Below are 21,352 nucleotides of genomic sequence, written 5' to 3'. Positions count from 1 at the left end.
GGGCAATGGGCATTAACCCGAAGTCTTGCATTAGTCTAACTTATTGTAGCATTTAGGCTTTAAAAATAACATTTTAACAGTCGTAGGAACATATAATCGGTGGCATACAAGCATTGCAAAGATTGCAATATTTGCAATGCAAGGGATCGCAAGAGGTTTCTGAACAAGTTTTAGGGGAATCACATTTTCGTTTAAAGATAATTTAATTATTTTTACTAAATACTTTTAAATAAATAAATATTGTCTGTCTGTCCGTCTGTCACCAGGCTGTATCTCATGAACCGTGATAGCTAGACAGTTGAAATTTTCACAGATGATGTATTTCTGTTGCCGCTAACAACAAATACTAACAGAACACACAACAACACAAAACAGAAAAAAGAATAAAATAAATATTTAAGTGGGGCTCCCCTCCCGTACAACAACGTGATTTTTTTGCCTGATGGTACGGAACCCTTCGTGCGCGAGTCCGACCCGCACTTGGCCGGTTTTTTTTTTCATTAAAGGCCAAGCTTTGTCATACGACACCAACAGAATTTGACTAATATTAATGGAGGCAACCCTAATAACTTAAAAAAATCGCTCATACATTTCGATTGGTACTCCAGAACAGTCTGTATTAAACCATGTTTTTCCATTCTTATCAATTAATTATACAGTGCTACAACAATCTGTATAAGTATGTAATCAAAAATATTAAACCATGTTTTTCCATTCTCATCAATTAATTACAGAGTAGGTAATCTAAAACTAAACAAGGCCTCAAAGCTGTTGTTTCATAATTAACAGGCAATAAATAGTTCGTTAAGCAATAAAGTAGCTATAATTTGTATACATTGTTTCATGGGACCGGGTCGTGGGACTGCCCTTGACGCTTTCTTAAAAAAAAACAGTATTTGCATAGTCATAGACTAAGCTTACGCCATTGCCATTATAGAGGCAATTAAAAAGTTTCATCTTCCTTTTTAGGGTTATACCCAAGGGTTCATCCACTATTACGTCACACGAATTTCTAGGGTTTTTGACCCCTCCCCCCTCCTTGTCACACTTGGTCACATTTGACAAACCCCCCCCCCCCCGGTGTGACGTCACATTTTTTCAACGAAATCGGCAAATCGAATTAAGTACCTATTATTAATATTTTATCAAAATATTTCTGACAAAACAAATATTAGTACATAATTTTATAACCCAAAACTGATTAGGAAAGTAAATAAAACGAATAAAAACGAAATTCAAAAACTTGTTATTTAATTGTACAGCGAATAAAATACTTTGTGACTCCCCCCTCCCCCTTGTCACAACATGTCACATTTTCTTGACTTAATTTGTCTAAGTATAAAATAAATAAATATTTGGGGACACAAATCTACTATAGGTATTAGGTACTAATAGGCGACGATATACATACGTACTTATACATACTTAGATAATTACATTAATATAACATTCATAAAACACACAAGTCTTCATTTTCGAAATCATTTGTAGGCCGAAACTGCCGAAAGGGCAACCTAATTTTATTCATTAAGCACACAAACTCGTGATATGCATGACATGCATGTCAAAACAATTACATAACATTCAATCATTTTTAAGTTTACTTCATTATATTAAATAAAAAAGATCGCGTAAACAATACGAAACGCGGAAAAGCGTTAAAATATTCAACTGTTTCCAAAGCTCCAAACACATGTGATATTTTTCTTGAGTTTGAAATTTAAACTTTATTATAATGGATTTGGGTCTGTTTTACGTTGGAGTAATTGAGTGAGACATAAACCCTTCTTGAAAATGAAACGCTGTGGTTAACCGTTCCAATTATGAAACTAATGTTCCAATTTTAAGAAGCCTTTGTTATTCAAAATTCAAATTAAAAAAAAAACAAAATTGTTTATTGCATTCAAAAACTTTACAAATATTACAGTGGCTGGTGGTGGCTAGGAGGCACCGCTCTTCCATATCTAAATTACAATTATTATACTATTCATAAAACTATGTTTCTTTATTAATTGTGTGTGTGTGTGTGTGTGTGTGTGTTAATAACTTTGTGCTTGTGTTTAAATTAGACAGGCTTGGAGTAAGAAATCGTTTTAGAGTTGGACCAAGCTGTCAAGTGGACGAAAACTAGAGCATGGACGGAAACTAGCTCAATGACCCTGTTTTCATTTTGACACTAAGGATCACATTTCACCACACTTTGTCAATGCAAAATATGAGGATAAGGATTTAGATCACTTTGTTTTTGCAAATGCCACAAATCCTTCAAGTGGACGAAAACTAGAGCATGGACGGAAACTAGTTCAATGACCCTATTTTCTTTTTGACACTACCTCACTTTGTCATTGCAAATGACACAAATCCGTCAAGTGGATACTAACGTGGATGTCGTGGATCCGCGTTCCGGCATTCGAGAGGTTAAACCGAACCCAGTGTCAAATTTTATTGTACTGGTAAGTGGTATTGTAGTGGTGGTGCTAAGAAAAGCTGTAAAAAGTACTGAAATAAACTCATTTGTATTTGTATTTTGTAACCATGGTAACTCCAGGTTTAATCGGTTAAGCCCGGGTTAGTGGAATGGTGCAAGTGGGCAAGGGTTTTAAAACCAAGCGGTTATTTTTCCTAGGTGTTTTAAATTAAGTCAGTGGTCGGCAACCCGCGGCCACAGAATAAGTAATTGCCGCGGCTCTCAGGAATCTATACTCAATAGGTACTTATACTACATAATACTAATACTACATCCCTAGAAATTGCAATGTTTATGTTTTTTTTCCTAAATTTGCCTACCCCTGGTTCTGTTATTGTTATTGAATTGAATACATTTATTTCAGATTTACATCCATATTTTGTTAATGTTAAATTTGTACATGATACTACAACTATATATACATAACCTATTTTCTAAATTTACGAAAACCTATAACTTGGCGAATCCAATGCGCCAGTATAGGATTCTCAATCCTCTCTATAATGACCTCCAGAATGCTGTTGGTACTGCCCCTAAGCCTGCCCATCATCGAGACGATTTTCTTTCGCATAACCGCGTGAAAATCGTCTGTATGGACCTCGGCGAACATGAGTGATGCACTGCACCATGTGGGCAGCCCCAACAACATTCTGAGTGCATTATTATATTGCACATTCTGAGTGCGTTATTGTTAATCTACATATATGATCCGGTTCACGCTTAACCAATTATCATCCCTTGCGAAAACTCGCTCATCATCACATTATCTTTAGAACGGAGAAGCCTTCAGTGACAAAAGCACCTACCAATTTAAACCAATAAACCATTGATCCAATTACTAATAAGCATTAACTAAATTACTAACAATTCATTAATTTTCATATCTCAAAATTATGCAATGGGCAACATGCTCAAAATTTACTTGCCGTATCCTCATATAAAACAATTAATGCACAACCAAATTTATACCCAATTACAAAGAAATTAAAATATACATTTCATCGTTGCGATCAATAATGATACGAGGTTGTGTAAATTACGCTTTAGCACGTTTTTATTTCACTTTAACCATCCATCATATCAAGGTCTTTAAAGTGCCGGCAAATTATTGGTCATTCATTAAAAGCGTGGGTCTGCCTAAAATGGTTATTGATGCGTTGTTGTTTGTTGTATATCACAGATAAGAAGAGGCTCAGCCAAGTTCTAGGGAAAAAAGTAGATAATTGAAGTATGCTGGAATTTTAATTTTCATGATTCAAAAACTTTATGTATTAATACTTACTACTAGTGTTTTTAAGTTAAATTGTAATTAGTAATAAAACAATTATTTTATTGAAGGTCCTTTGGGTCCCGTTTGTACCCATTGTCGTCACTTTTACAAGTTATATACTTAGCTTAGGCGTCATTCATTTATTACGTAACGCAATTTAGGGGGGGAGGGGAGTCGACCGCGCGTGGCTTTATTTTTTCTTACAGGGGGGGAGGGGGTCAAAATCTGGCAAAAATCGTCTTATGTAATAAATTAATGGCGCCTTACTTAAGCGCTATATTCAAACAATATTTAAAAATTATATTGTACCGTCTGTGAGATTGATTTATTAAAACGCATAACGTATATATTCATTATAGATATAGCAGAAGTTTAATTGGTTAATTAAGATTGTATGATATAGATAGGAGCCATAGCAGGTATAGTTCCTAAGTTTAAGTTTATCTTATCATATACCAAACTTTCACCAAACTCGGCCTTCTTTTTTCCACGCAACCATTTCCGCTGTAATTCTACTAGCATTCCCCATACCACAGATTAATAAATAGTTACTACGTAATCGAGAACGAGAACAAAGCAACTAGATTACTACCAACAGTACAACCAACACGCAAGCAACAAACCCAAAAAGGCGTAACTCCAAACAACATACTCACCATTTCTAACCTAAAGCATTGGTATTAAGGTAGACATTTGAATGGTCTTTTTTAGAGTTAAGGCCTTTTTAGGTGTTATAAAAACATCTCTCCCAAGGACCAATGGAACACGATGTTCGAATTTCAAACAATAAAGCGCGCAAAATGTCGAAATTTTTGAATAACGAGTGTTTTTATTTTTTTAAACATGATTACTCGTATGTTATTTAAAGAGGTAGGTACAAGCATGCGAGAATGTGAATTAAAATTTATAATTTGTGTAAATGTAAAGCGTATTTTTTGCCAATATTGTTGCAATAAGACCCCGCGGGGTGAAAAGAGTTCACCGTCATTCTTGGCAGTTATTCTAAAACTCCCTTGACCTTACTGCATGCAATAAAAAAGATTTGTTTAAATTTGAACTTTAATAGCTGTCAATAGAGTTGAATATCATATCCGCCGACCGCCGTATATGGCTTCGTATGCGGTAAATGGTTTAATACATACCTATACCACAGATTATATAATAGTTCTCCTATACCCGAAACCGCCGAAACGAAATATAAGTATCGTTCGCGTCAAGACTAAAATAAAGCCAAGTTCCTTAAAAATTAAACCCCTATTATTAATAGGTATTTTTATAGATTATTTATTATTTATACTATTACTAATAGATGCATAGGTTTCAGTCAAAAAACAAGTTGTTTTGAAAAATTATGCTGGCAAAAATCGTCATACGTAATAAATGAGTGGCGCCAATTGCCATTCAGAGTTAGGTTGGTCTGACTGTAATATTTGCTTCATTAATTTTTTTCTAACTTTTTTATATAGTTTGTCAAAGGACTGTCTCATTTCAAACCCAAAAGAAAAGGATGAGTATAGAGTTTTTTTTTGTTCTTATTTCTGACAATTTGGTTTGACCAACTATACCATTTTAATTTCTAAGAAGCAGGTTAGTTTTGCAACAGTCTGCCCGCCTCTATTGCCAGTATTTGCTGCGAGATGTATCTGTGTGATTTCTCTTAGATCCGCAGTAGATAAACGTTAACTAAATGCAAATTAGTTGCATAATGAAGATGTACATCTGTTACTGGTTCACCATTGTTGTAGCCGATACGTGTGCTTGTTTACAGCCGCGTATTGTATAACTGTAAGGCAGTACAATATTGTCATAATATAATTATGCATACTATTAGCTATTAGGGACGTGGACGGGGCAGGCCCAAACGGAGATGGCGGGATGACCTGAACAGCTTCCTGAACAACTGGCCGGAGGAAACACCAAATCGGGAGTCGTGGAAATCAAGGGGAGAGGCCTTTGCCCAGCAGTAGGACACTTCTTAGAAAGGCTAGAGAAAAAAAAACAGCTTTTGCCCGCGACTTCGTCTGCGTGGAGTTAGTAATTTGGGTAGCTTATTTTTTATCCAATCTGCTTTTTATCGATTTCCCATACAAACTTCCACCCCCCTTTTCACCCCCTTAGAGGATGATTTCTGGGATAAAAAGTACCCTATGCCCTTCCCCGGGAATCAAACTATCTCTATACCAAATTTCAACTAAATCGGTTCAGCGGTTTAAGCGTGAAGAGGTAACAGACAGACACACAGACAAACAGACACACTTGAATTCACATTTATAATATTAGTATGGATTAATAAACAAAACAAAGCGGTCAACAACATGTGTACTTAATTGGGATAATAGTTGTAGTTAAAATACTTTTTTCTTCTCGTCGACCGTAATGGTTGAATTAAGTTTTCGTATACCAAACTATAATTGCGTACTTTTCATATATGGGCTCCCAACTCAACTATAATATTCATTTCGATACGCTGTAGACAACTATTAAAAAAATTGACCAATCACGTGCCGCCGCGCTCCGATAGAAAAGACTAAATGGGCAGCCATAGTCGCGCGTTGATGTCTTTTGTAGTACCAATTTTTATTAATTATTTAGGTTTATAGTAAAAAAAGTATAATTTTAGATGACTCGTAGAAAAAGTATTGTATACAATAGTGATATAATCAAGCTTTTCAATCTCGTACCTCACTAAGGCAAGTCAGCAAGCTACGTTACCTAAACACGGTACTCGACTGAAAAGCTCTTTATTATATCACGATTGTATATACTACTATTTTAAGCATTAAACATTAGAAAATTCTTGGAAAAAGTAGACTGCAGAAATTTTATTTTTAAGACACAATTTCTAAATCATGTCATAATGTGTACGTATTTTTTACATTAAATTGAATCTGGTGGTCCATTAATAAACTATTATGATTATTAAGGTAATAGTAAAGAAAACCTATTATCATAGTATAAATTCATAAAGATTAACATAGAATAATTTTATATTATCATTCCTAATATTAGTATACCTAAGGACCATGTACTATCGTCCTATGGAAATACAGTAAGCAGTAAGTGAATTTAATTATAACTATTTGGCCGCATCTCGCGTGAAAGGGTGAGGAAATTCGCCAAGCCCCGTGAACTGTGAGCACGAAAGAGCTATGGCCAAGTTCTGAAACATCTATGTTATTACACGACACTTAGATGAAATTACGACCCTAACTTACCACCATCCACCGTTATTGATAAGTTATTTTATTTATTTTTGTAAATTATTTGTCATTAAAATAATAAAAATTACCTTTATTTTAACTTGTCATCGCCATTCAGCGCGGCTATGCTACCAGCCTTCTGGGCACCTTACCATCCGGCGCCGAGCTAGCTCCCATTTTTTACTTGTAAATATGTATGTGTATATATAGGTAGATATTTTTAGTGCTCTTTATTTACATACAAGATATATACAGTGGTACTATGTAAACGAAATTAATAACTAGCTTAAATCTAAAATAGGCCCTTGAGGCATTGTACCAAGGATGCTGGCGGCATTTCCTCGCTGTATCGCAATGCTGATACGTTGTGCGAGGAAGCCGCCAGCTCTTCGGTCACCAGTTACGTCAACCAGACGCTTCGCGATTTCTGCATTTAGTTAATTTAATTTAGTATTATTTTTGTTTTTATATTTTTATGTTTATTTTAATAATATTAAACTATACTTGTAAGAAGATATCATCGTGCTAAACGAGAACAGATGAGATAGCACTGTAATTAATGTTTTTAGTATCTGTTATATTTGTTGGCTAACTGACCTTACTTATTAGTAAGGCTACAATTTTTTTACACCAAAAAAAGCGACATAAGTTACAGAGATATAACGGGAACAAAGATTTTTCTCATTTCCTCAATTTTCTCACCTTTAGTTAGGTGATAATATTTAGAAAAAACTTGGCCCCTATTTTGTTATTATATGATTATTTCTAAACGATGACCACATTTTTATTCCCACAAGTTTTCCACCACTCGCAACCCATGTGAAGGTAAACAATAGGAAATTCTTTTACAAGATTTATCTTGAGAACTTATGAGTTAAGGATTAAGAAATTTACATATGTAGTAGTAATTAAGAAAAAAAATAAAGAAAAAAATATAAATATATTAATAACGGGTCACTCACGTGTTTTAAGTCGAAAACGCTCGACATGTTTCACTCCGTACCGATGAGCGTCATCAGGAGCTTGCGTCGGCGTTAAAACACGTGAGTGACCCGTTATTAATATATTTAATATGTCTGTGTCTCACGGAAGTTTTGTTATTAAAAAAATATAAATAAAGAATAATACTTACTTAATTACTATCTTCAGAGATCTACCTTATAGCGAAAACGTCCACACGATCAATATTTCGTTCCTACGATTTTTTATTTATTTTACTGGATACCTTTTTTTTGCAACGGAAATAGCTGACTAGATATATTATATTATATCCCTTTTATTTAACATGCGACAGGAATAAGCGCTAAGCTGTTCATATTGAAACACAATACAATTTTAGGAGCCTCTAATCTCTAATTCACATTGTTTTTCTTTAATCGCATAAAAAATGATAAATGAGCTGGCAGGGTCGCCAATGATATTAGCATATTAGCGTTATTAAACAGTAAAAAACTTTTCAGTCTTTTTTTAACCCGTCAAAGAAGTGTTATAAATTATCAAATATGTCATCATCATCATCATAACTTAAGAGCTTTGCTCTTGTCGGTGGAGTAATTGCCAATCCTTTTTTCCTGAGCCAGTCTTTTGATCAAATATGTCATTGACCCTAATATCAAATTAAAGTTATTGAAGTCATCCATAGACTTGACATTTTAAATGATATTATAAAAAAGCCAATTTTTAACAAGTAACTATATGTTTTGATAAATTTGAGACTATTTGTATTGTGTAGGTGCTGTTGATGCAAAGAATAAGTCACTAATAGTGATAATCTCAATGTCTGTAGTGACTCACTACAGACATTGAGATTATCCTCGAAGTGTCATAATCATAACAAGTAAACACTTGACTGACATACACACGCCTACGTTATAAGGGCATTCTAATGATCGGTTGAAATAAACTACAGGTTATAGCAACCGATTACCACTTATACTGTACAGTCAAGTGTAAAAATATGGGTGCACAAATCATACTCAAAAATATGCCCCATAGCTCTTATGTCAGCGAATTAAGAACTATGGGACATATTTTTGAGTAAGTTGTCTGCACCCATATTTTTACACTTGACTGTACCTATGGACCCACTATGGACCCAACCCAACATGCTTTTGAAAGCATGCTGGTTAGTGTTATACATTATTTTATCCGCATAAAATGATGTGACCGTAAAATGATACGTTCAGTCGTAAACTCGTAATTGTCCTCTCAGTTAACTCATGCTTGAAAAATATTCATAAAAATAGCTCGGTGTCTTATCATCTTATGCCAGGTTTTTAATGGATCGGCATCGGCAACATCCATAGGGCTACGATGACAGCTTACATATTTATTAGGTGACATAATGTGTGCAAATAATTTCTTTACCTATTAAAGTACTTATTAAACTTTCCATTCTGTGTTTTCAGAAGGATCTCAGCTCTAACTCCTAACAGTCCTTACCAACAACAACCAATCAAATCTACTACCATTTATCAATTTTTTGATCATTCCGAATAAGCCAGGGTCAAGCATTAACGATAACAAAATGTGGGCGGTCACAGAGCAATTAGAGGAGATTCCTTCTCTTTGTTATTTTGTTATTATGCCTTTTCCGTTGCCCGAAGCACAGCACTTACGATCATGCAATCAGATACAACTTTGGATCAGTGGAGAGAATTGAAAAATATAATAGAAGCGACTACATTACTAAAGCTTGGTGAACATGTAACCTGATTGTAATAAAATTGTAACTGAACTAAAGAGTCATCAGACGTAAATATATCGCGTTTTTATTTTCTTTTATATACCATAAAAGCTTTCTTATAGTACTTATTTATTGAAATTAAAAAATAACATCAATTAATAGTACGAGTACGATCATTAAGTTAAAAATAAAAAAAATACGCCGATATTTTATACGTCAAAAATAACGAACGGGTCCGCCATCTGTCTGTACTATCTTTATAATGCGAAAAATAATAAATAATTAAACGGTTACATAACAGAATCACAACGTTAATCGTATACACTCTTTTATTAGTATTATTACATCTGAATATAATATATTGAGATATTTCCTATATATTTAAATAACTTAGGTACATTTTTCACTAAGCACTAAACCAACCTATCGGTGCAGGGATAAAGGATTGATTGGACCTTGGGCCTGTCAACAAACTATTGTTAAAATGTAAACAAGTGCAAGTCCCTATTATAAGAAACACTTCGATACACATACCGAGCTTAATCTATGGCCCCATCTATGGCAAGTCCAAAATGTAGAGCAAGGTCGCCGTAATTATAATCCGATTGTATGGATCTTCGGCGCGGTGCAAGACACAGACAAGCGTGGTTTCCAAACTTGGCGGGAACCTTTTTAAACTTTTCTTAATGATTTTTGATGTGAAATACGTTTATAAATTTGGTCCGGTATATTATATCCTCCTAAATAGTGGTGACCTCTAAACCTTTAATTGTTGGTAAGACAGAAAATAAAACCTCAATTTAAGCCTCATCGCCAATCTATTATAGGTTTTTAGGACTATAAAGGATGACTCACGTGAGACTGGGCCGTGACCGGGCCGGAGCTTCCGGCGCTTACTTTTCTATGACATGACAGATGATCACGTGCATTTCCATAGAAAACGAAGCGCCGAAAGCTCCGGCTCGGACACGGCCCGGTCTAACGTGAGTCATCCTTAATAGTCCTAAACAGTCTGTACAAAAAATATACAAAAAGATGATGTTATAGGATAGGTAGGTACGTAGGTAGTCCTTTTTAACCGTTTACCCTAAGGCCTAAAAACGCTTAAAGAAGATTGTGTATTGAAATTAGAGCCAATTCGAATTTTTGACACACAAAACTAAGGTGTGTAGACATTTAGTGTAACCCAAGATTCTCGGTGCAAGATTTTAACGACTGTCTTTTAGTTTTAGCATAATCAGTCGTCTACTATCTTACCAAGACTGTTCTAGCGTGGCCATTTGTCCAAGCTCAATAAGGGTTGTTTTGTTTTAGTTTAGAGTTCCTCCTTCTATCAATCACAAAACAAATTTACAAAGATTGTTAGTAAATAATAATTGGTAAACAATATGATGCAGGAAATGTGAAACTGAATTTTTAAACTTGGCCTGTACTTCATTGCGCTACCTGGCACACTTACTATTTTTAACTTTCCTTTTAGACCATAGAGGGAGAGGGTAGTATCCTATAGAAGTGGCCTACGGCCTACCCTACCGCGTGCGCCCGTGAGGGACAGAACATACGCAATGCGACAATATGATTCGTCGAGTAGATTTGTAGCCCACCATAAACCATAGGCCAAAGGCAGACGATAATCAACATAAAGATAAAGGTATTATAATAAAAATAAATCAAATTATTATTTGATAATTGTTAAATTTTAATAAATTAAAATCTATAATTATAATAGGCGTAGCTAGAGGATATGGAGCCCGGGGCAGTCACCAAATTTGCGTCCCCTGACGACTGACAAAAGTTTCCCTGCTGCTGCCTTTTGCCCATTTTGGCGCCCACCCCCCCTTGGATCGCGCCCGAGGCACTTGCCCCCTCTGCCCGAGTTATGCCACTGGCCAAAGGTGTGCCAATCTATCCGAGAATCAATTTTTCTTGATTAGACTTGCAAAAAAGACAGGTTGAACCAAACAGGTTACCTATTTAACTTGCACCACCCACCATAACATACAAAACAAAAGACTTATTGTTTTTACATATATCAGACACCGACAAATAGGTACCTATAAATAACTCAGACGGAACGGCCCAAGTGCGTTTTCACCATGGTCTTATTCCCGTGCCTTTAAAGAACATTCGGCTTTAGAACAACCAGTATAAGAAAGCATTTCATTTCGCAAGAAAGAACGGGAAAGACCATGCGCGCCAAGTGTCAATTTAGATTGAATTTTGTCGAAACGTTGCCTTACAATATCGAAATTCGAAAGGTTTCGTTTTTCCTTTGAGGTACGGAACCCTTATTATGAATAAATTTTATTTCTATACTTCATACATATTATTTATTTCATACTTGCATTGTATGGGAGCGGCTTTTTGGCAGCAGGTTCGTCTAGTTACCCATAGGTTGCCCATAGGTATTGCGCGTCGCGTACTTCTACGCGTCGGCTGTGCGGCGATTGCTAGCTTAGCGATTGGAACTGGGCGCGGTCTAAAATGCTAATAATTGGCATTGTTAGTATATGCTAGGCAATATTGTTTAAACGTCTTACAGGTTGCAAGGTCAGATCCATCTGTGCTGATATGTAGAGTATCTGTCAACCAACTGTATCATTCTTATAATGGACGTAAGCGACGATAGAAAGCAAAAGATGTTTAGACCCTTTTTAATGAGTGAAAAGATGTTATGAAATCGATTTTTTTTAATAGAATAGGATTAGACTTCACTAGAATTACAATAGCCTGGCTACAAGTGAGGTTTCTGGTCCTGTAACACAATAAGTACAACCCGGTCACAATATCTGTGCACCTCGCTGGAATGTGGCGCCTCTCCCGCTTCCCCTGTCACCTCTCCGCGCACTCCCCGGTGCGACAGTACGGTTAGCATCTTCGTTGCCGCTACACCTCCACATTTCTCGAAAAAACTTTTTTTCACACCGTACCCAGACCGACGATATGACGTCACGAGGTCAGGTGCACAGATATTGTGACCGGGTTGTAGGTAAGTAGGTATTTAACGTTATGTTGGGCTAGATTTGGCTAGATGCTAGATCAAAGCCGCCTAGCCGTGTGAACGATTTTGAAAGTTGCCATACAAATTTTGCTGTCACTACGGTGGTGTTCGATAAAATCCCGTATACGGGAAAAATTAACGCCGTGTGAACCTAGCCTTACTTACACGAAGTTATAATCATAATCATAATAATTTATTTATAAAACCAATTTACACGTCAATAAAAAATGGGGCATTTTCTATGAAAAGGGACCTTATTGTCGATGGCGCTTACGCCGCACAGCGTCGCGCGCCCGCGCGGCATTGTATTTATATCGGAGCATCGTTTATAATGGCGTAAGCGCCATCGACAATAAGGTCCCTTTTCATAGAAAATACCACAAATAGGTTTGCTTTTAAGCAACTTAAGTATTTTGAGATTTAGGCCATCTAGTATCGAATAGACGAAGTTGACAAAACTTGACACACGGGGTTGTGCATCAATCTTTTAATTGTAAAATGTTTTAATATAAGCTGCTTTTGAAATTAACCAACCGCCGCTAATTTAAACAAATAAAAAATACTCCACACAAACACAATTAACACCATAAACACCATTTGTCATGTAAAATTATGTCATTATTTTGCTAGTCTTAATTTGTTGGCTGGCGCCCTCTCTTGTCGAATAGCGGTTCTATTTTACACGTGCGGCACCTGTGTCGGCTAAAGTCTAATAAAGTCGGCTTCCTTTGACTTGCTTTGACAAAATTCGCCGACTCCTTTTCAAGGTATCGAATTTACCAAATTTTGGTCATTCGCCGGGAATTCTTCGTCAAGTGAAGATCATATAAGAAACTTGTTTGAAAATATTAAAATTTTGATATCTTTTAATTTTGTGTGTTTGGTGATTTTATTCGATTATTGGTAAGTGTTATTTCCATTATTTTTATTAAAATATAATACGCATTATGTCGATTTTAGACGTTTCCAATACCCAAATTTCACGCTAAACTCATATTGATATTTATTTTCGGATTTGTGAAATCTATTAGCAAAAAAACAGAAAGCTTTTGCTCCATTTTTGCTCTTATTATCAGCAGTATCAGATAAACTTTTATTTCGAATTTCCTGCACCGCCATACGAGCTATCCAAATTAATTTCGCAATTAATGTCTGATGACTTTTCAACGGGTTTTTGCTATTGAAATTCAAGTTATGCTCGATTATATATTAAAAACATAATTAATTAATGCTTAAAATTGCATTAAAACAGCATTACGTTGTATTTGCATATAAAATGGAAGTGTTTTCATTGTCCTTGAATATCCGGTCGTCAAAACTTTTCGAGGAATTCAGAAATAGGTACAAACTTCGACTCGTACGCATATACATATACAATCGCGTATTTTTACACGATGAATTGAAGTGTGATAAATATTTTAATATTTTTGCGTTTTGAAATGGATTATTTGTGATTTTGCAGCAAAATGCAGCCATCTAAAAGCATGATGGATTATATGATGGAATTAAATAGATTGTTTCCAAAGACTGCTGAAAATGGTAAGCAATGTTTTTTCTATTTAATATTATTTTGTACCTTGAACGTACCTATCAGATTTAATTCAAATAGTTAATCAAACAAATAATACTCTATAATATTTTTACGCAATTGTAACTTATTTCAATGTGGTAGAGCTCGGATTCGAATAACAAATATTTGTTGACCCAATTTTGTTATTATTCTTATTTTATTTACTAATTGGTTTCCAAAGAGTGCTAACATACTTGCATCCAACTCGATTTTATGTACACGTACATCGTCAACTAACTAGTACCTAGTTTGTAGAAATGTATAGGCCCAGTGTTAAAGTTTCAATCCATTTTTGACCTTGATATCGTTCTATGAAGGTTCTATGCGAATAATGTGATGATACGATGTATTGATGGACTTCACTAGGGTGTGGTATTTTGTACTTGCATACTGGCATTGATTGCACAGAACCTTTTGGCAGCAGACCCATGGTTTAATGGTAAGGCATGGCTTACGAATTTTGGCCAGGACACCAGGACCGCAAAGACAACATGTCAATTTTTATCTCTTTCTGACAAGTAGAATGTTTATTGGCTGCCATCATGGTAAAGATTTTCTATTCATGTTTATATAAATTTACTTTCTCATTTCAGAAATGCATACACCAACAACTACACTTCAATCGCGATTCGGACAGCCCACACCAAACTACTCTTCAAGCTCAACTGACTCTTTCTCCCCGGAGTCTTTTCCAGAGCTCTCATTCCGTCCTCCAGAGTACAGATCAGAAACACCCTTCGCCATCGCCAGAAGACCAATAATCGGACGGAAGATCTTAGGGAACCCAGAGCAGAAGCCTATAGAAAGATCGAGCTATGAAGAGAGATTTACGCTTGAGCCATCTCCGATCAGACATTGGATGGAGCAAACTCCACCAAGAACAATTGCTATTCAGCAAAAGAACTGTATGAAGAGTTTTTATGAATTGTTCCCTGGAGACAACAGAGGTTCTGAGTTCAAGACGCCAGTGAAAACTTCACCGTCCATGTATTCAAATGTATCACCAGCATCACCTATGTCTCTACATTCTCCATCAAACTTCAACATGTTTACATACCCGAGGTTGAATTTGGCGACCTCTCCAACACCAACTAACATGAATTTAGGGGCGAGCACATCACAATTCCCAGAGGTATGTATGATATATGCTTATTACGTATTAATTGACGCCATAGATATAAATTGACAGTGCACAAGTGTTAGTAACTATACCATTTGGCATTGGCAGGCTTTATAAACCATCAAAGAGAATATATAGGATAGAAGGGTACTGTCATAGTAAATTTTGTAGACACATGATTAAAACTAAAAATGAAAATTTCAAAAAATGTATTTATATATGGATAAATGTTTTTTTTTTTTAAACTATCTAGCCGAGAGAAGGAAATTTTCTTGATTTCCGAGGCACGTTTTTTAGGGTTCCGTACCCAAAGGGTAAAAACGGGACCCTATTACTAAGACTCCGCTGTCCGTCTGTCACCAGGCTGTATCTCATGAACCGTGATAGCTAGACAGTTGAAATTTTCACAGATGGTGTATTTCTGTTGCCGCTATAACAACAAATACTAAAAACAGAATAAAATGAATATTTAAGTGGGGCTCCCAATAGAACAAACGTGATTTTTTTGCCATTTTTTCTCATGGCACTTTTTTGACATGACACGGAACCCTTCGTGCGCAGGTCCGACTCGCACTTGGCCGGTTTTTTCAGGGCAATTTGAACGTACAGTCAGCAAAACTATTGGATTAGCACCCCTGCATTTTTTTGCCGTTTTTTGCGTAATAGTACGGAACCCTTCGTGCGCGAGTCCGACTTACATAGGTGTTTGACTTTGACACCATCTTGATAAATAACTTTTTATTCTAAAATTGCACGCACACGCCAGCGCGCACGGATCTTTACTACAAGATATTAGTGAAGTTAGCAACCACTTGAAGGTAGGAAGAAGGAAGGATAATTTTTATTTTTTATTTCCAGGTGGCACAGAAAATGTGTTCCTTCTGCCGGAAGAATGGAGAGTCACCACAGGTGTACATGACACACTGTGTCAAAGAGAAGAGAGGCAACAGGAACGTCGTCACGTGTCCGATATTGAGGTCTCATGTGTGCTCCACTTGTGGAGTATCTGGGGACAATGCTCATACTATGTAAGTATATATTTTTAAGAGCCCATCAACATACTCACTAGCGCCACTGCTAAAAAATTGTGATTATTTAAATTTAATTATAGATATTTAAAAAACCGGCTAAGTGCGAGTCGGACTCGCGCACCGAGGATTCCGTACTTTTTAGCATTTGTTGTTATAGCGGCAACAGAAATATATCATCTGTTAAAATTTCAACTGTCTAGCTATCACGGTTCATGAGATACAGCCTGGTGACAGACAGACAGACGGACAGCGGAATCTTAGTAATAGGATCCCGTTTTTACCCTTTGGGTACGGGTTCCTAAAAAGGGGACCTTTTGAATAAATTATAATAGTTTTTACGTAGCTGGATTCGTCAATCTATGCGTCCAAAGTTAAAACGGCCGTTTTTGTTTTGAGTTCATAGATCGACGAATCCGTCAACATAAAACTAGTTTGATGTATTCAAAAGGTACTTAAATACAAAATACAGTACGTAGCGGCCCCCTTTTTTAGAATTTTATTCTCGATCAGATGGCGCCACTACTTTGGCCTACTCTCGTATATATGGCGTTGACGGTTGCGTTTGTTATTTAACAATTTTAACGCATATCAGTGAATGAAAATGGGTCAAAATAATATATAAAAATAATTAATGCAAATAAAAAAAACATCCATATATAAATACATTTTTTGATATTTTTATTTTTAGTTTTAATCGTGTGTCAATAGATGGCAGTGAATTTACTGTGGCTACAAAATTTACTATGACAGTACCACTCTATCCTATTATATCCTCTTTGCTGCTACCTAAATCAAGCACTCTATAGTGAGCATTTGGCAGTAGAGTTGTGCATGCTCGTTCACTGAAAAAATCGCTCCCAACTCCCAATAAGTACAGTCTCACAACTGTACTAGTTAGGTCTTTTAGTACAGTAGTACACAGAGAGAGTCGACGTTTAGTTTTAGTTCGGTCGGATGAGTCTGATCACTCGGATCAATTTGCTGAAATTGTCACTCCTCGGTCCTCGCTCCCATTCTGTTTCGTTCGCGTGTAGTGTACTAAAACGTACTAAGAGCAGAATCATTAGGGGATAGTTCGGTCTAGTACAGTGGAGGGAATCGTGTCTTTTTGATTTTAGTACATGTACTACACATACCTATTTGGCAGTTTTAAACCCCATTGAGTTTTATGTTTCCATTTCCAGCACCTACTGCCCAGTGCTCCGCAGCACCAACAACGGCGTGCCTCTGAAGTCCACCACCATCTACCTAAAGAACACTCGCATCAAGAGCAACGGTAGGAAGCGCTACTAACACTACATTATATTAACCTTAAGGGTCCCCGGCAAGCTCGGTTCTCCACGGTTTTGGCTGAACGTTAATTGCAATTGAGCATTAACCAGTACAAAGTGACCCGTAAACCGTAACGGACGGTTACAGTTTACGGTTCAATTTGTACTGGTTAATGGTTAATTGCATTAACGTTTCGGCCAACACTGCTCCATACAAACGTAGTTACGCTCTCATTTTAAAACGACTAGCTAGATTGCTCTGAAACTTTGTACTTACAATAGGATAAAGTATATCTATACTGTTAGAAGTATTAGAACAAATTAAATTTTTTTCAGAATATACTAGCCTAACCCTAGCCTAGCCTTCAGTAACAAGTGCATATACTTAGAAATTTTTGACCTATTCCGCTGTAGCCTGGTGGCAGAATGGCACAGGCACCTGCCGCGATAGCAAAGGACGCTGGTTCGATTCCAGCCTGGGCCACTGGAGGCCTTGGTCACTTTTTCTTAGTATATGACATTTATTTATTTACATAAAGTAATTACAGACATAGATATACGTTATAAACTAATTTTAGATATCTTAGTTAAAAAAAAAACAGCAAATTTAAGTTTTTCATACATAGTCATAGTCATAGTCATTTATTCATATAACAATATACATTGCGTTTGAATTTCACATTATATCACAATAACAATACAAAACTTATGTTTGCTCTATTTCGTTTGTTTTATATACTAGAGATATTATAAACCAATTACAGACTTAGATATACCTCATTTCATTATATGTGCCAAGTTTTATTGCAATCCAATACGTAGTTTTAAAATGAGAACGAAACTTCGTTTGTATGGGAAGGAGAGATTCGGCCGAGCTTGCCGGGGACTCTTAATGCTTAGTGTTGTTGTTGGACTTACAAAATCCCAATCCGAAATGGGGTTCGTACTAACTACAAAAAAGCATGAGAATGTTGATTTATGTTACTTTGAACTTTTTTTTATGTTATGTAAGTAATTACATAGATAAATCTGTGGATTTCCGTCACAAAAAAGGATTTACAGATTTTAATTTTCCAACTATTTTGTGACGAAAATAGTTTGGTTTGTCAAGATGTTTTTACTGTTTAATTCGGTCGTTTCAATTTTTTTTATATTATGTAAATAATTACATAGATAAATCTGCCGATTTCCGTCACAAAAAAGATTTAGTATAGTGTTTAATTTTCCGACTTTTTTGTGGCAAAAATAGTTTGGTTTGTCAAGATGTTTTTACTGTTTAATTGGGTGGTTTTAAGCTTTTGAAGGGTTTGCATATTTTTGGTGCGAGCTTTTTAACATAATGCATGATATCTTGTAACTGATTTTAACTAACCTTTTATCACTTTTATTTATACATCAACAATTTTGAATTTATGACTAACAGATCGCGGGTATTCTTGCATTTATATTGACAAACTTTACGTAAAAATCATCACACTTTGTTTTTGACTATTGTAAAACATAAATAAGACTAATCATGATATTGATATACTTACCCATTTTATTATCATTGACTTTTTAAATCTTTTTAATTTTTATGTATGACCAACCCTATAATTATTTTCAATGTGACTTTTCGACTCCTGTAATATTGTGTTTTTTTGACGAATATTTGGAAATCATGCCTTTTTAGCTTCTTTTTAGTTTACCTTGCACTATTTTACTTTTTTGACAGCTGTACGCAATTTACTTATTACCTTAATTTTGATGACATACTTTTTCTGACATTTTCGAAAATACTACTACCTACTGGTTTGTTTTTATTGTAGTAATCACTATATTGACGTTTAAATATGAAACAGTATAGATATAGATAGATATTATACTGACGACAAAACCATTATCATAATCGTTATTATTTTAAATTTGTATAATACGAGTATATGGTTGATTAATGTGGACAAACTAACTGTATTTTTATAGTATAGTACAGTGTTTTTTTAGTTTTCTCTCGGAGATTTTTAGTATAATAGATTATAGAACGTAGGTGCCTATCACATTGGTGTTAGGTTCAAATGTAAACAAACTATAGATAGGAATATACTAAGACACGTAAAGTACTAACATAGATGGCGCTGTATATCCCTGAACATTACAATTTGATTATTAACACCATTTATGTTGTGTTAAAACAACACACATTATGCTTGATTATTAATGAAATATTAAAAATTCTGGACATAATACTAAAATCTAATGAAATAATTTTTTACAATTATTGTAAGATTATAATGCTTAGGTTTAAGGTTGATTTGAAGATTTCCAATGAATACTCGAATAGAGATGTTATTACCTTTAGTTATGATTTATTGTTTATGCTTTATGTTTTTGTAAGATTATTTCACTTTTAAGCACTTGATTGGTGTAGGAGCTATTGACAATTTTTTTTATTGACTACTTTTATTAACAAACTAAAATGTGATGCAATAAATGTGCTATGCTTTTGTAGGGTCAATTAAATAAAACCTAATGTAAGCAAGGGTAGGTAAATAATTAAGTCTGCCTATCTCCATTACAAATGGGGTTGGCAACTATCAAAGGTTTGCAGAGATGGCGCCATCATAGCTTGCCCCTTTTTCAATGAGATTTGTCTTAAAGGGCTGGCATCGAGGGTATTAAAAAAACAAAAATTTGACACAATTCTAGGGATTGACAGGGCAAGCTATGCTGGCGCCATCTGCTAATTATTTCGACCGGCCAACTCCATTGCGTTTTTCGTTATTGTTGTACGGCGCCACAACGCACCACATATAGTGGTCCTGTTTCTTTTACTGTTTCATACATTACTTAGAGCTCCGCTGCAAAATACAAAAAAATAAATTTATTATTTTTAATCACTTACAATTAGTTTTACACCCCGTTTTTCAATGCATTTTCATTTACACTAACGCCATCTACTGAACTACTACATGAGTTAACAAGTTTGCGCTATACTTCAACATTTTTTGGCGACGTACAGACTTTATCATTTGCTTGTCTTTGCTTCTACCCTAAAATGCACTTAATTGTATGTTTTATGGCAACTTAATTAACTAAAATTTGCATTGTATGCTGTCAAATTTTTGTTTGGATGCCTTTGATTAATTTAAAAGTACATTGTGTATGATTGTGTGTGTGTGTTTGTTTATTTACGGTAATAACAGCACGTCATGATTTTTAAAATATATTTATTAAAAACTAGCACTGTTATTTTTATTTTACATATTATAGCTGTTTTACAATAGCTTTTATGTCTAACAAAGCATTGGTCCCTCTCGCACTTGCTTAAAATATACTAGTTATGCTCTTTCACATCACGATGGTGGTAAACAGGCGTAAGTACTCTTGTTAAGCGGACACCAAAGCGCATGACATGAACACTCAAAGGTGTCACTCGCGACGAGATCATTCCAATTTTTTTTTAAGATGAATGATTTGCTCCAACAAAGTGTTCAGGATTAGGGTGGTATTCCACCTCTTGGTCCAATGTGTATTTCTCACATTTTGCCTAATAAGAGAGTGAGACGCAATGCACATTGGACAAAGAAATTAGATAGGTGAAATGGCATCCTTAGAACTTTAAATAGTACAGCGCATAGGTATACCCCAGAATAATTTTACGTCCCACATATTATGTAATATATAATCTACTTAATATGGCAAATGGCTTATAAATATATGAACACGACGATATTGTCTAAGGTGTAAGAGCGTATAC

At 35.3% G+C, this 21,352-nt stretch overlaps 1 protein-coding gene across 1 annotated transcript; it reads left to right on the top strand.

Moving 5' to 3' along the window:
• The first annotated feature begins 13,850 nt into the window (after positions 1-13,850).
• On the top strand, positions 13,851-17,746 carry LOC134751810 (uncharacterized). The gene is made up of 4 exons (XM_063687296.1): positions 13,851-14,163; positions 14,788-15,326; positions 16,173-16,342; positions 17,530-17,746. The coding sequence occupies exons 1-4, from the start codon at positions 14,091-14,093 to the stop codon at positions 17,636-17,638; spliced, it is 891 nt and encodes a 296-aa protein (XP_063543366.1). The 5' UTR covers positions 13,851-14,090; the 3' UTR covers positions 17,639-17,746.
• The last annotated feature ends 3,606 nt before the right edge of the window (positions 17,747-21,352 follow it).

This window comes from Cydia strobilella, chromosome 23, assembly GCF_947568885.1.
Source record: "Cydia strobilella chromosome 23, ilCydStro3.1, whole genome shotgun sequence".
Classification (NCBI taxonomy): Eukaryota; Metazoa; Arthropoda; class Insecta; order Lepidoptera; family Tortricidae; genus Cydia; species Cydia strobilella.
The sequence above is the reverse complement of the archived record's forward strand: the minus strand, read 5'-3'. Positions and strand labels throughout refer to the sequence as shown.

What these genes read in the sequence shown, in the direction of transcription:
- LOC134751810 (XM_063687296.1), top strand. Translation starts at nt 14,091, where the DNA reads ATGCAGCCATCTAAAAGCATGATGGATTATATGATGGAATTAAATAGA. An exon ending in TCCAAAGACTGCTGAAAATG is followed by an intron (nt 14,164 to 14,787) that starts GTAAGCAATGTT and finishes TTCTCATTTCAG; the next exon opens with AAATGCATACACCAACAACT. An exon ending in GGGGACAATGCTCATACTAT is followed by an intron (nt 16,343 to 17,529) that starts GTAAGTATATAT and finishes TTCCATTTCCAG; the next exon opens with CACCTACTGCCCAGTGCTCC.